Raw genomic sequence first — 15,616 nt, 5'->3', positions numbered from 1 at the left:
ACAACACTTGCTGTACATATATACATCAACATGGAGTGGAAAGATTTCAGAACAAATATTGGCATAAACATTGAGTGTAGAAACATCATGAATAATTAAATAAAATGGATATCATCTTTGACATATATGGAAATGCTACGTTTGGTACTTGGTACAAGGTCTGAGATATAATTCTGTATATGCTAGTGGATGTTCAACTCCAAATATCGTGATCTACTCAACTCCAAGAGGTCAATTGCATTCCTTCTTGAAAAAAATTAAGAAACAAACTCCCGCCATTTGCTATTGGTCTTAAAACAATTTAACTAATCCTAAAACTTGGAACCAAATATAGTTCACCTATATACACATTGTGACAGATAATCTGTCACCTCTTCTGCAACATCATATGCACCCTCCACGCATCTGCCCAACGCTACACCGGACACATAGTTACCCCCTAGAAAGAGACCTTTAAAACCACCATTACTGAGAGCATTTTGTGCAGTATCCAACACATCCAAGTGACCAATCATAAATTGTGGAATAGCTTGTGGCCACACACGTACCCCCAGGACAAGTGGATCTGGTGCATTAGTATTTATGAGCATCTTCCTGAGGTCACGATCCACCGAGTCCACAAGTTGGCTCTTCGTCTGATCAAAGAACAAGTAATGAGGAAACAATCCATGTGAGAAATGACAATATGGAAACTGAAAAATGCTCTTTAACAGAGTTCAAGGAGCACATGCATAGAAGTACGCTAACACTGAAATTCTTCACCGTCATACACCAATATCAAGCATAAGCAATTGTGCTTTCAGTGCAGCAAAGTCAATTGCTCTTCTAATAAGCAGTTCGTATTTGGGTTGGAATATCATAGGTAGCTCTTTTAAGCAACTTATTACACGGGTAACTTAATCGGACTTGGCTTAAGCCATAACCTCAAGTTAGGCGCATTTTTAAACAAAATCAAACTGAGGAGTTTTAGAATATAATCTAACGTGGAATACGTCACACTGTTCATGTCAAGAGCTGCACTAAACTTGAAAGCGCACATTTCTAACTGAGTAGCATCAGATTAGTTTATACACTTTAAGGGATCTCTAGAATTTGATTGACAGGTATGCCAAAGTTTACAAACGTGACTTTGGATAAAGTTCGTGGAAATGTGGAAATTGATTGAAATCGCTTCTCCAATAATATTCTTTTGGATAATGAAATTTGACAATTAAGGAGGGATCCTTATGTATTGGAATTTGGAATTTTGTTGATTCTACTAACTGGAGTCACAAAGAGGTATCTCTTGTATAGCCTCTGTGAATTTACTACATATTCCTTTCAAGGGTTGAACAAACTCGGTCTAAAGCACACAAACATACAGGTGTGCTTTAGTTCCCAAATTTTGTGTACCTTCAACGTAATTCCGGGATTGGTTGCTCCTCCAATGTAGTTCAAAAGAAGAACCCTCCCGGGTGGTGCACGGTTAGGAAAAAGAGATGAGCTGTATATAGTTCCTGCAGTATAAAATGAAACAATAAAGAGGTTATATCTGTGGTATAGAAAGTTTTATTCTTGCACCCAGCCAAAAATCCCAGTAAGCCATATTCAAGACAAATTAATACCCATGACTTTAACAGCAAAGTCCATGATACTAGTTCTTTTCTGGATAATTGAAATACATAGCAGATTTACCCAAAGTTTCCACTCCTTGGGAACGGGGATGCAACTGCCCAAACCCCTTTAGTTCACCATCAATCAAACACTCTTTACGAATTGCTTCTTTTGGATAGGAAATGGTGACTGCAGCAACTGGTGGATAATATAATTTTAATAATGCATCTGCTGCAACAGCCTGCAAACAACGGGCATACGGTTATGCAACAAATCCATTTTAGGCATGGTGAAGAAAAATACACACTCAAATCAAATAGCATGACATAAAACATTACGTTTAGAATAATAATTATTCCTGAAGCAACCACATGTACATGAAGAATATAAAATCACCAGCATAACCTATTAACAAAGCTAATAAACAAACACCTATAAAGTACACACTAATACAGCACAATGAATTGCTACAGAACCATTCCATTTTATTTTTGCATGCACTTAATAGATGTTCTTCTCTCATCAAAACAAAAAAAAAGAAAAAAATTGCCACTGGTACATTGAATGTGATTCCAGAAGATCCTCTTTCGCCACATGTACCATTAACAGCAGTTCCACTTCCAGAAACAAAGCAAGCAAAAGTATGTGACGGTAGCCCTTCCGTGGAAAAGCCAAAACATAGCAATCCGGTTTGCTGCAGTTTGTCTTCTGCAATGTCTGTAAACCGCCACTTCATAACTGATGCTAAAAATGGAATAGAGGGACTAAATTTGGTCCTCCATTAGTTTTTCTTTTTAACCTTACAGTAGGCTAACCCTTTATTTTCTAAGGTAACCTGGTTTGCGGCAATGTGCGTTTCCTTTGTGCACATTCTGTCAGACATGAGAAATTACTAATGGGTTTGTACAAATCCAAGTCAAAGCTTTCTGTCTGTTTCTTAATGGCCCATCATGAGAGGGCCAGGACTATACATGGATACGAGCATATCGCTGCAGAAAGTTTGTTTAGATTTCAAGATCTTTTTCAATCAAAAGTTACTCATAACTTTGTAACTTTAAGTTTGACTGAAGACTTGATCCCTCAATTAATTCCAGCACATCCCCCAATATAATGGTTGTTTTTCTTCTCTTTTTTCCTCCTTTCTGGTGTGAATCGGTAGGAGGAGAGTTTGATAACATTTCTCTACACATAAGTTTCCAAGAAATAAGTCCACAGAGGGGGGGAAAAAAAGGAAAACATACTGCATGATTTCTCTACACATAATTGAACAAAAAATAAGTCAAGTGAAAATATAAAGAGAACACACCGAAAGTGGGCGTAACATTGTGCTTGCAACATAGGATGGAACAGTCAGTACAACACTTCTACTCCGCAGAGAAACCAATCCACCAGGAGTTTCATAGGTCAACGAATATCCTCCATTCTCCAGGGTAGTGATAGTCGTTAGTCTCCATGACAACTTGACTTTGTTTCCTAAGCTAGAAACACGAACACCCATGGGCAAACAAATATGGAACTATAAGTTGTCCCTCTTCTCCCTCAGTATTTGCTTCTTTATCAACAAACAACTATAGTATGCATAGTCGCAATGGCATTGACTTTTGCAAAACTAAGTCATCACACATTGTTACCTTTTCTGCATTTATTTCTAAAAGAATTTTGACATATATCTACAACGATACCTAAGACAGGCAAGTGCCTGTCTGGATTTGAAAATCTAAGACGTATGTCGCATCCCTTCATATTGAATTTCTCTTTTTTCAAAAGAAAGCTGTCATTTGAGTTCAATTTTTTATGGAAATTGAAAAACCTAAATTTAACAATGGCTTGCTAAGCAGAATGAGCATACAAAAAAGAAATCTAAATGTGGAAATAAGAAATTCCATATGTATTTCTTTGAAATGAAAGGACAAGTACCTGGACGAAATTGCATTAGGCAACATGGCCAGGCCCCTTCTGAATGATCCAACCGTTTGACCTTTTGGTTTTGGTAAGCGCCTGCAAATGTACTCAATCAAATTTCTGAGTATTCATGCACAATTACGACAAAGAGAAACAAGCAATGGCTTGATAAGCATTTCCATACGGATCTCGAGGTGCCCTAGGACTACTAGATTTCTCCTGGATTGCTTTAAAGGTTCCACCAATGATGCTACCACCATTTTTCTCCAGTTTCCAGACTTTCCCGAATGCTGCTTTCATGCTCAGTTTTGATGGATCACCAGCATAAACACCTGTATAGAGAAGAAAAATGTGACATAATAATGCTTTATCCATACCATATCTAAAAATATAAATACCTCTAAAAGTTTCTTTCATTTTTTGGTTCCACTAAACTAATTTTAAAATATTATTATTTTTAAGGTAAGAATGTAAAATAACATACTTATTAATTACTTTTTATATTTATTAACTCTCATTAATTACTTTTGTATTTATTAATTCACATTAATAGTTTTTTTACATTACATTCACATTGTAGTAACTTACTGGAATAAGACCCTTACAATATAACATGAAATCACTAGACAAATCGAACGGGTGCACCTGAAGTTTTATCTCAATCTCTATTATTCCAAAATGTGAATGTTTCTTCAATTTTTTTGTGAGACTGATATTTCTGTATAATAAAATTATATTCAATGGTATTTATGTATCTTATTATCATAATACGTTGTGTTCTACAATAGGCAAAATTACAATTTTCGTCATGTATGTTGGGGGTGGCAATCATCAATTACCAAGGCAATGGCAATTTTAGTTCTGAAATTTATGATTTTGTAGCAATTTCAGCCCTTCTGGCAAAAAACAACCTGAAATCCGCTGGAGCAATTGGGGGTTCTTGGTAATTGGAGAATTTTTTCCAAATGAACGGGAAAATTGCACTTGGCAACTTATAGCAACCATCTCTAGCCATTTTGAAGAAGATTGAACACACTTTTGGTTGCAAATCAAATGTTGAAATTCAAGAAGAAATACCCATAAATGTCTTCAATGTCCTCCAAAATGGCAAGAGATGGTTGCCACATAAGCTACAATGTGCAATTATCCGGCTTATTTCGTAAAGAATCCCCAATTCCCAAAAATTCTCAATTGCTCCGGCGGGTTTCCTGGTGATTTTCATCAAAAGAATTGAAATGCCTTAGTTAAAGAACGACGGTTGCCACTCCCCCAAGATTCAAACTAAATTGAAATTTTGCCTTTTGTAATATTTTAATAACTTGTAATACATTAAACTTAAACTTTGCTTGGTAATAAGTTATAAGTTCATTGAACTACATAATCTTTTCAATAAAATTACTATTCGTAAGTGATTTTTAATTATATCTGTTTATGCATATATATACTTATTTATTTTGAAAAAATATATACACTTGATTACGTCTACATCTACGTAGTTTGAAATATTTAATGTTTATTAACTGTTTGCAACAAGAAAAATATGAAGACAAATTCATTCCCATCGAAGTAAACTTGATCTGCACTATAAGACGGAGTTCCAAAATGATATCATTTGAAAATATTTGAATAAGAGTTATGGCAAAACATTCTTTTTATCTAATGAAACACATTTGAATTGAGTAATATGGATGATTTTCAAAACAAATTTATTTCTTGTTTATATTTTTGCCCACATCAATCATGCATGAAAAACAACACACAGTATAATTTGTTAAGATATTTTATGAAGGCATATTTTGACAAAACTCTTAAAGCCATACATATAGACTTTATAGATGTAATAATGATTTTTTTTTTTAATTCTTCAATTTTGTTGTGCAGAAGGCCGTAATAATATTACATTTTCAGCAGAAGAAGTACAATACAACAATGCAATTTGTTAGCAACAAAGTCAGTTACAAGTGAAAGAAAAAAATAATAATACATGACAAAAGGTCCACCAATTTTGACAAAACTTAAACTCATGATCATGTTATTGTTGATAATTAGTCCTATTTGGATTTTATATGTAGATTTAGGAGGTTGAATATTGATAGTACTATGAATTTGAAAAACTACTTTGACATAAAAGTAAAAGTAATAACTATAATATGTTTTACGATGTGCATTTTCCTTAGAGAATTTGCTTCATCATAAGAAATTTTTATGAGAATATAAAATATTTATGTTTCAATTTGATACCTCCAATTATTGTGTCTCATCCGCATGAATGAATGTAACTTTTAATGTTTTTGTAAGAAAAAGAATATAACCCATGTTTTAAATTACTTTGTTTCATACTTTTAAGTTTTGTTTTTACCGTTAATTATAAAAGAAAAATATAATAGTGTACATCTAGCTAGGTTAAATAAATGATCATAAAAATAAATATTAGCTTCAAACTCAAAAACACTGCTGAATATTATTCTCCTCAAACTATTAATGACAAAAACTAAAATTATCAATATTCTTCTACAACCGAGTGTGAAGATACAACAATTTAACTATAAAATAGTTAGAACTCATCAATGAAAGATATTTACTACTAAAGAAAAATCGACAATAAGAATTAACAAATTATTCTAATAATAAAAAAGTCAAAAGTACAATTGCGTACATAAAAAGTTGCACTAAGGATGAAAATCAAAAGTAAAACCTCTAATATTGAAAAATTAAGTATAGATATGTTTGAGTATATAGATCTTTTATCATGAATATATTTTTTGAAAAGTTATGTATCAGAAGAGTGAAAACATCCTACAGAATATCTAAGACAAATATATTAATTTGAAAAAATAAAAGTTTTTGTAGTACTAATAAACTGTTATTGTTATTTATTCATATTCTTGACCATACTAAATAAAATATTTCCTGATATATTAAATTATATTGTCATAGTTTTTCATGAACTTAATCTTTTTCTACGAACACTTGCAATATGTGCAACGCACGTATATTTACTAGTTCCCTGAAAAGTACAAATGATATTGGAAATACTACAAGCATTCTCAAAGATAAGGTATTGACCTTGTGACATTGATATGCTGAATTAAGCTTCTGGGAAAAAAAAAGAAGGAAAACCATTATGAGATATTCGAATGATGATCCTCTTATGTCCAAAATATTGTCAAGTACTTTGATGCAGGTGGTGATCTCTAAGCAGAGGTATGACTTCATGTTCCATACATCTCTTTAGAAAAGTATTTAAGTGTGCATCATAAAAGATCCTGTCTTCACTGTGTGATAAAGTGTTGGTCATATTGACAATTCATGCCCTTAGAGCTAATTGTTTAAGGGCATGAGCATAAAATTGCGTTTGTCTTGCCTTTTGAGGGCACAGCTACACTTCTCTTGTTCACTCGTACAATTCAAGCATGAGTAAAACAAAAGGCAAAACACTTTATCTTAGCCTTCCATCCAAACTCTCTTCCCCAGACTTTGAATTTCGACACTTGGTATATCCTCGTTATGAGCCTTGCTCCTTAGTTTCTCACCATCTTGGATTAAATAAAATAGTTATTCCTAAATTATGACGACGTTAGAAAATAAGGATTGAACTTAATGAAGAATAATAAATTAATCGCTTGTGTGAATATTTCAAGTTTATAGATGAAGTTAGAACGACAAGTGACCTAGCCCAATCCATGAACCCAGCTTCTGCTAAGCTTCTGGAAAGTACAGTGTGTTTGGTTGCAAAGACTCAAACATTGAGAATAGAAAAGTAGAATAACATTTTTGGCATATCAATGATTCGCTCTATTTGCTATATAGGAATGCACATAGTCCTTTTATTATGAATATAAAGGATGATCGTTTACATGTCAAGTGCCATTTTCGTTTTCCCTTTATCAAGAGACAACAATACAGTCCTAACAGACATACACACTATAATGGAAACAGATTTTCCTGCCATAGGCATTTTGTTTTCCATCCTAGTACTTCAAGTACAATTGCCTGGGGCTCAACGACTACTTTCACATGCATTGAGAGTGTCCAAACAGGCAGGTATAAAAATAAGTTTGGAGCTTATGCATACTAGACTTGGTTTTAAAGCTGCCAGAGAGTGTTGTCTGCATTTGCTATGAACTAACAAGACCTGACATAATTTAACAATGATATAGTAACACAATCAGAAAGCAGTTGAGAGATACTAGTAAGGCAAAATTTCATAAGACATTTTTAAGTTCACAACAATTTCTAAACAAAGAAATTTCTCCAATTCCCAAGACTTTAAGTGCCTTCCATAGGTCTAGGTTTTGCTTTTGTCTATCAAAGCAGAGCATGCCAGTTAAAAGATCATAAGTGGAATAAGAGAGGAGTACCAGAGCAAAATGGCTCTATTAAGCGTTCAAACACTTCACTGCCGAGGTTACGCCTGACAAACTCTTCAACTGATTCCTCGTGACCCTGTTACCTTTGACATGTCTCAGAGATGAGAATAAACGTAGTATAATGTACGAAACAAGAAAAAGGAGAGCGGGAAGCACAAACTGGTGGGGGTGGGCGAAGACCAATGGCACCGAAACCAGCTCTGAGCTTTCCAGGAAAGCTCATCAGATCGAAGAATGGCAAGTCCATAGGCTTGGAGGGCACTGGCCTCAGCTTGCTATTCCACAGCACGAAGCGAGGCGCATTTGGGTCTCCCAACACCAATTCATCTTTCAAACCACTGTCCACCTGCAATATAAATTTTACTAACGAAAAATTTCACAGAGACAGAGTAGAACCGTTGCACGGTGAGAATCTAAAATGCGGCGAAAGAAAAATAAGTAATGAGCAACACACCGCCATAGTGAGCATCGGGTCCGAGGGCTGGAAGCTGTTGGGGCCTTCTTCCCACAGATAGCCGTCCCTTTCCACGGTGGTTATGTTTCCACCGACACGCTCTCTGGCCTCCGTCACCATCAGATTCGAGTTAGCATGCTTCGTGGCCAAGGCCTGGGCGATACACAGGCCGCTGATGCCAGCCCCGACAATCACGCAGTCTACCATTGATTTCTGACTGTCGTTTTCTGAAGAAGAGGAAACAGCGGGCGGACCCTCGGCAATGGAACATCGGATTCTCCCGATACCGCTAGTATGGCGAGGGGTTGCGAATGGACTGAATTGGGAAGAAGGCGATAGAGGCTTAAAGGAGATGAAAGCGGGGAAATGGATGTGGACGCCGGTGAGACTAGCCATTGAGAGAAATTGAAGTTGAAACTTGAAACTTGTGCCGGCGTGGTATACCCTGCACCTGAGAAGAGAAGAGGGGAAAGAAAAAAACCGGAGACTTATCTCCACGTGGAGGGACAGGAATACGAGATCGGATTCATCATCTGTACCGATGGCCCTATAGTCTAGGAGTTTGATCCTTTTCATGCCAAAATTTTGTAGCGAAGACCGTTTTATGCCAAAATGAATAATTAACGTGTTTTATACATTAATGTTCACAGAGAATGCGGGTAAAAGTTCATTTTGGTTCTGATTTTTCTAAACAACTTCACAATCATTTATGTATTTTTCATTTAATTATAAGTTTATCTGTTTGATGAACTTCAGTATTAATTCCAATCAAATTATACGATTTCTCTAATTGTCATTTTAAAAAGTTGACTTTAATTATTTTGATCCCCACATTATAATTTACATTTTTAATGTGCTTGCATACAAGATTGCATGGGAAAAAGTTAGTTTTATTATGTCCTAATATTAATAAATATATGTAATTTTGAGTTTTAAATTTATAAAATATTCAAATTATTATATTTATATCTCACCATGCAAGTGTCCTAAAGTCAAAAATATATATTTCTTGTATGAAAAAAGATATTGATAATTTTGTCAAGAGTAAGTGAAATTATATGTTAATTTTTGTTTTAGGTGTTTTGAAACTAAACAAAAAATAATAATAATTGAAATTTAAAATTGCTAATAAAAAAACTATTTTTATAATGATGATAGTTTTATTTTATTAAGGGGTAGTTTTAATATTTCATAATATTTTTTGGAATTACTGGCATATCTTTAAATTTAAGATAAAATTATCGTATACTAATTCAATACTTCATCCAATAAAAGATTACATAATCCTAAAACTATATATCTGAAATTTTATGATTCATTAATTATACCACTTCAATTCTATTACATAAAATAAACGGAGCCTTATTTAATTAGATATGTATATATAAATAGATAGTTAAAGTGATAAACTGAAATTGTCATACGATATTGGGTTGTCCACAATTATGATAAATGCCACACCCAAAATTTATCGGCCTCATATGTTTTATTTAAAAAAACCTTTAGATACAATTAAATTATTAAATGAGATTATTCTCCAAATATTGTCTCCTATTTACGTTCTATTTAATCTATTGATTATATATGCGTGGGTTAGAACAATCTCAATTGTATATCTATACTATTATAAATGAAAACATTTTGTTATATCAATTTTTAAATATTTAAATTTACCCTTTATTTTATTTTTTCCTTTAAATTTTTTTTATCAAATTAATAATTTAACGTTATTTTTTCTTTTAACCACCCACTATTTTATATTTTTCTCTCACTTTTATTTTTTTATACCTATTATAATTTATTATTTTTATAACTTTTTTCTTATAATCTCACACCAAGATTTATTTTATATGCCCGTAAGGAATCGCATGGGATGAAAAACTAGTATATATATAAGAATAGTCTTTTGATCAATTGACTTTATAAATAAATTTTGATAAATTCTCTTATACAAGAATAGTCGTTCCTACAAAAATTTTGATAATAAATTATCAATATGAGTAAAATAAATTAACTTTAAATATTAATAAATTCAAGTGATCGAAGGAATTGGTATTGTCAAATACCCAAAGAACCTAACGACATATTTGTTTTCGGATGTATGTAGATTAGAGCATACTCTATCTTCTAACTAGCAGAGGCGTTCTCATCACGGAGGTTTGCACCATCAATTGCCACTCGGATTCCAATTATTCTGTTCGGCCAATGGTAAATTGTCCATATATTTCCAACATCTTTATTAATTTAAGTTTACATTTACTATTGAAAATTTTATTTATGCTAAATATTAACAATGTTTTACATATTCTTCGTATAATGATAGGTGCATTTCACAAGAAGCTATCGGGTGTGTTTTCCTCCACCCCTTTTGAATATTTTCTTTAATAAATAAATTTTGGCAATTTTTTGTACCATTTTATAGATGACAGAGATGGGATGTAAGTTTAGATGATTATATAAACTTTTGTGTACATATTAATAATTTTTTATGATGGTATAAATTTATCTATATACATTAGTGATGTTTTTCTTTTCTTTTCTATCGTATATAATTTTGTTTATTAATTTTTTTTAATTAATCATGAATGTTAAAAAAAATTGACATACCAATAAATTGAAAACACCAATAGAGTGCTCTTTATAATAATATGGAAGATAAAGATATAGATAGATGGATAAAATATTTATAATTTTTTATTATTTAATAAAAATATATATATATAATAATAAGTTAATTATTAAATCTATAAAAAAATAGTGACAATAAAATTAAATGAAAATTAAAAAAAAAGAATAACTATTGAAAGATAATGAGGGAAAGTTAAGTTAATAAATAAATTAATAAAATTCAATTAAGTATTAAAATTAATATACTAAAATAGTTGAGAAACCGATTCACCTTTCTTCAATTATATATAACAAGCATATGTGGTACACAATTAATTTGAAATTTTAAAAAACTTATTCTTATGTTAAAAATATATTAATTAGAATAATAAAGTCTATACTACTATAAAAGAAAATCTTTTGATCGTACTAATTTTAGATTGCTCCAATTTACCCATCATTTTATTTATTCTTTTTCAAAATATTTGGTCAGATTAGTAATCTAATATTTTTAATAATTTTATAATTATTATTTTTTCTCTTAACTATCCACTACCCCATATGTCTCTCTCACCTTACTTCTCTATATTTTATTATAATTTATTCTTTTAACAATTTTTTTTTCTTATCATCTCACATCAATGTTCTTTTTATATGCACACGCGAACCGAGTGAGACGATAACTAATTATTATAAAAGAATTTTTTTTTGTTATACTAATTTTTGAATACACAAATCTACCTTTTATTTTATTTTCTTCCTTTAAATTTTTTTGGTCAAATTAGTGATTTTAATATTTTTTAATAATTTTACATTATATATTTTTTTTCTCCTACCCACCCACTACTCCACATTATTATCTCACTTTTACTTTTCCACATTTATTATAATTTATTCTTTCATAAAATATTTTTCTTATCATTTCACACCATTATTCTTTCATTAATTTTTTTTCTTATCATCTCACACCAAGGTTTTATAATGTTATAAAAGAAAACTTTTTGGTCCTACCAGCTTTAGATTGCTTCAATTTACCTTTCATTTCATTTCTTCTCTTTGAAAATATTTGGCTAGATTAGTAATTTCAATATTTTAAATAATTTTATAAGTATTTTTTCTCTTAAATACCCACTACTCCGCATTTCTCTCACCTTACTTCTCTATATTTACTATATTTATAATTATGATTTATTCTTTTACCAAATTTCTTTTTTTTTTTTTTTTTATCATCGCACACCAATGTTCCTTTTATATGCTCGTGGAAACTGATATGATAACTAGTATAAAAGAAAGCCTATTGATCGTACCAAATTTTGATTGTCCCATTTTTTCCTTTCATTTATTTTATTATTTCAAAAAATAATTATCCATACTAGTAATTTTAATATTTTTTAATTATTTATAATCATAAATTTTGCTTTTTCCCTCAACCCACTACTCAATTTTTTTCTCTCATGTTCTTCATATATTTTGCCACGAACTTTCATAATTTTAATAAACTCTATTATAATTATTCTTTTCTCTCTCACATAGTCACATTCTCTATATTTATTTTTTTCTGACAAGCTTCTATATTTTTAATAAATTCATAATTATAATTTTTTTCTTACTTCACTCCGTATTTCTTTTTCATTATCTCACTATATTTTGTATCTTTTTATATATTTTTTTTTCTCTCACATTATAATTTTTTATATATTTGTAGGAATCACGTGCAACAATAATTAGTAATAAAAAAATATACAAATAAAAGAAGAAAAAGAGATGTGAAAGTTGAGAGAAGAGAATGGAAAGTTAAGAGATTGAGAAAAATGAAAGTTGAGAAAAAAATTAATTAAATATTAAAAAATAAAAATTAACATATTAAAATTAAGTGTGATACTAAAAATGTGCTCTCATTATATACAATATAAATAGATATATAGTATAGATATAATATAGGTAATGTATACATTATATAGATTATATCGAGTTCTTAAAAAGAAAAAAAAAACGAGGGGCATATTTGTCTAGGCAATGAAACTGGGTACTGGGCGCACATGCGCACAGTGGTCTATAATAGCATTCTGGGGCCGTTAACGATGAGAAATACGCGAGTTCCGGACTGGTCTTTCCCGCCTCATTTCTCCATTTATCTCCGTCACGGCATCACGTTCTTCCGCTACTCCAGTACCCCCTGCAACAGTTCTCATGATCTGTTCCACTTTTGGATTCAAACCCGAAATATAAATAGAAACGGTTTCGCCTTACGTACATGTCTTGCATCAGAATCTCACAGCATCAACGAATATAATCGGTGTTACTGTAAGGAGCATTCCTCGTCTATATTATTTTCAGTTTTTGATCTGGAATGTGGATGAGAATGCCTTGTAACTTGTTCCGTGCATTTATATTTGTTTGAGTTTATATAGCAGCTTGTCCCTCGTCGATTTTGTGCATGTCCTGAGCTCCTGTTCACTATAATTAAACATCTGGAAAGAATTCCAGATCTGAATATCTTTTCATAGCTCAAATTGCTTACGGTTCAAAGTTTTAGGGGCTAACTTTTGTTTTTCTATGCCGAAATTCGAAAGCACCAGTTCCGTGTACAGAGGTCGAGTGTATCTCCATTTATTTTCCTTGTTTATAATAGATTTTGTAGTCCTTCAAACATTTAGGAAATATCACGAGGATGATTTTATATTCTAGTTTATTTTTAATTTAGATCCAGCAAATTCTGCTGAAGCTGCGAACATGGATGTTGGTAGACAGACTAATCCTCAACAGGTGAGTAATACGTGCCAACTACCAATCCTCATCAAACATTCTATCCATGGCGTATTATTCATGCTTATTTCCAGCTCGTTTAGCTCCTCTTAGCAGTTCATATGAAAGCTGGATACTTATTGGCTTTCTGTAATTTACACTGATAGGAACCGGTGAGTGAGTGTAGGAGTTTCAGCAGCAATCACCGCTGCTGCAGCCAATCCAGGAAGATCTCTATAGGAGTTCTCATTGATTCTATTTCCAAGGCAGATAGAAAACATATCAATCAATCAGTGATGCAAATTGCAGAAAAAGGAACTTCTAGCAAAGGGAATTGCGTCAAAGATCGTGAAGGACATACTCCACTTGTGGAAAAACATGTGACAGACTTGAAGAAGGATACCTCCCCTTGGGTTTCTACTAGATCTTTCAACCCAAAAGGATCTTCTTCAGTTGCAGGTCACGATACACAACATACTCCAAGTTTCCCAGTCATAAGCAGAACACGTCCCAGATCAAAACTATTAGGGAGAGCATCTGGAGCTCATGTTCTTAAGCTTTTTGCTGGTAAGACTGGCTTAGAAGCTAATGAATGCAGGCAGAAGACTTGCGGTAAAGCTACTTATTCCAGGGAGGCTGAGAAAATTAGTAATGAAGAGCATGTAGAGCACTTTGTTTCTTCAACTGAACCTGGAGTTCAGCTAGAAAAAAAACAGGTAGAGGATAAAGATAGGAAAACAGAAACTGGGGGCCGAGAAACTTTGAGAATGAAGCTCTGGGAAATCTTAGGAAATGTTTCTTCATCGAACAAGCAGTGTCTCAGCTCTGTCGAGTTGCACCCAGATCAAGAGAGGGATGGGACACAGAGTCCTATTGAAAAGAGAAATCCTAATTCAGACACAATTGAGAGTGACTCTGAAATGCATACTTTCATGAGACCATTGACTTGTTCACTTGCGCAGAAGAAAGCTTCCAGTAAAAACCAACATAACAAAATTGAAGCCACAAAAACTACTAGCCACTGCAAAGAATGTCCACAAAAGAGAATATTCTCATTCAGAGGAGATTGGTCTGGAAGATTGTATGATAGTTCCAATGATGATTCATTGCCTTCCAAGAGAAACAAGATTGAGAGAGAGATCTCTGTAATGGAGACACAGTGGGGCCAAAAGTACGAAACTGCAGGGGAGAGACAGCAACCACAAAATAAAACTAGACCGATACCAGCTGTCGAGAAACCAATGGTGCATAAAGATAAAGTTGGCCATGCTAACAGTACCAGTGACAGGAGAAATGATGTCCTTGTTGACCGGAAAAGTGGTACACATAAAAATAATTCTTTTGAGAATCCACTTAATCTGATGACTGAGCAGAAGGATGTTGAGCAGCCAGCAGATGAGATCTCAAACTTGAATGATCAGCAAAAAGACATAACTGATTCTTTGTTGAAGAACAAAAAGAACTCTGTATGTGATCCTTCGACTGCCACTTTTGAGATCAAATCACCTGGCTGTTTACTGAAAAGTAAGCAGGGAAAACTTCATGGTCAGTGTCCTGCTCAGAGAATATCTAACATGGGTGGTATCCGAAGCTTCAAAAGTTTATTGAATTTAGAACCAGGTGACTGTACACCAATTATGCAAATGGGATCATCTGTATCCTTGATAGTTCAGTAACAAAAGCTAATTAAGTGGCACTCATCACAATCTTAGCGGTTACACTATATTCATTTTGCTCTTCTTTAACAAATTTTAAGGATGGTGGATACGAGCTAAACGATATTCATCTTATGAAACCAAGCTTTATCATGGAAGAAGACAGTGAAAACCAGATGTCCAAATTGTCTACTGATGCAACGGGTTCTGACAGTTCACAGGATGACTCACACATAAAAGGTTACAATAAACATTGAAGTAATATCATAAATCACCATCTACTTTGCTCA

General features: G+C 32.7%; 2 protein-coding genes across 2 annotated transcripts in view; one reads left to right on the top strand and one right to left on the bottom strand.

Annotated features, from left to right (window-relative positions):
• LOC105162979 (protoporphyrinogen oxidase 1, chloroplastic) lies at positions 96 to 8,910 on the bottom strand. The gene is made up of 9 exons (XM_011081162.2): positions 8,320 to 8,910; positions 8,026 to 8,211; positions 7,857 to 7,941; positions 3,680 to 3,827; positions 3,511 to 3,591; positions 2,900 to 3,071; positions 1,675 to 1,834; positions 1,393 to 1,496; positions 96 to 635 (listed from the first exon to the last, which is right to left on the bottom strand). Exons 1-9 carry the CDS (start codon positions 8,893 to 8,895, stop codon positions 336 to 338), a joined length of 1,812 nt encoding a protein of 603 aa, XP_011079464.1. The 5' UTR covers positions 8,896 to 8,910; the 3' UTR covers positions 96 to 335.
• The window catches only part of LOC105163339 (meiosis-specific protein ASY3), a 6,120-nt gene continuing 4,163 nt past the window's right edge, over positions 13,660 to 15,616 (top strand). Inside the window, exons 1-3 of the mRNA XM_011081652.2 lie at positions 13,660 to 13,692; positions 13,839 to 15,326; positions 15,428 to 15,566. Of these exons, the coding sequence (XP_011079954.1) occupies positions 13,660 to 13,692; positions 13,839 to 15,326; positions 15,428 to 15,566 (1,660 nt within the window). The remainder of the gene's footprint in view (positions 13,693 to 13,838; positions 15,327 to 15,427; positions 15,567 to 15,616) is intronic.

Source organism: Sesamum indicum, linkage group LG6 (genome assembly GCF_000512975.1).
Source record: "Sesamum indicum cultivar Zhongzhi No. 13 linkage group LG6, S_indicum_v1.0, whole genome shotgun sequence".
NCBI lineage: Eukaryota > Viridiplantae > Streptophyta > Magnoliopsida > Lamiales > Pedaliaceae > Sesamum > Sesamum indicum.
Note: the sequence above shows the minus strand (reverse complement) of the source record. Positions and strands in the feature narration are given on the sequence as shown.

Coding starts and splice junctions, on each gene's coding strand:
- LOC105162979 (XM_011081162.2), bottom strand. CDS start 8,895: ATGAAAAGGATCAAACTCCTAGACTATAGGGCCATCGGTACAGATGAT. Junction 8,212..8,319: donor ACCCGATGCTCACTATGGCG/GTGTGTTGCTCA, acceptor TTTATATTGCAG/GTGGACAGTGGTTTGAAAGA. Junction 1,835..2,899: donor CAATGTTACGCCCACTTTCG/GTGTGTTCTCTT, acceptor CGTTGTTTGCAG/GCTGTTGCAGCAGATGCATT.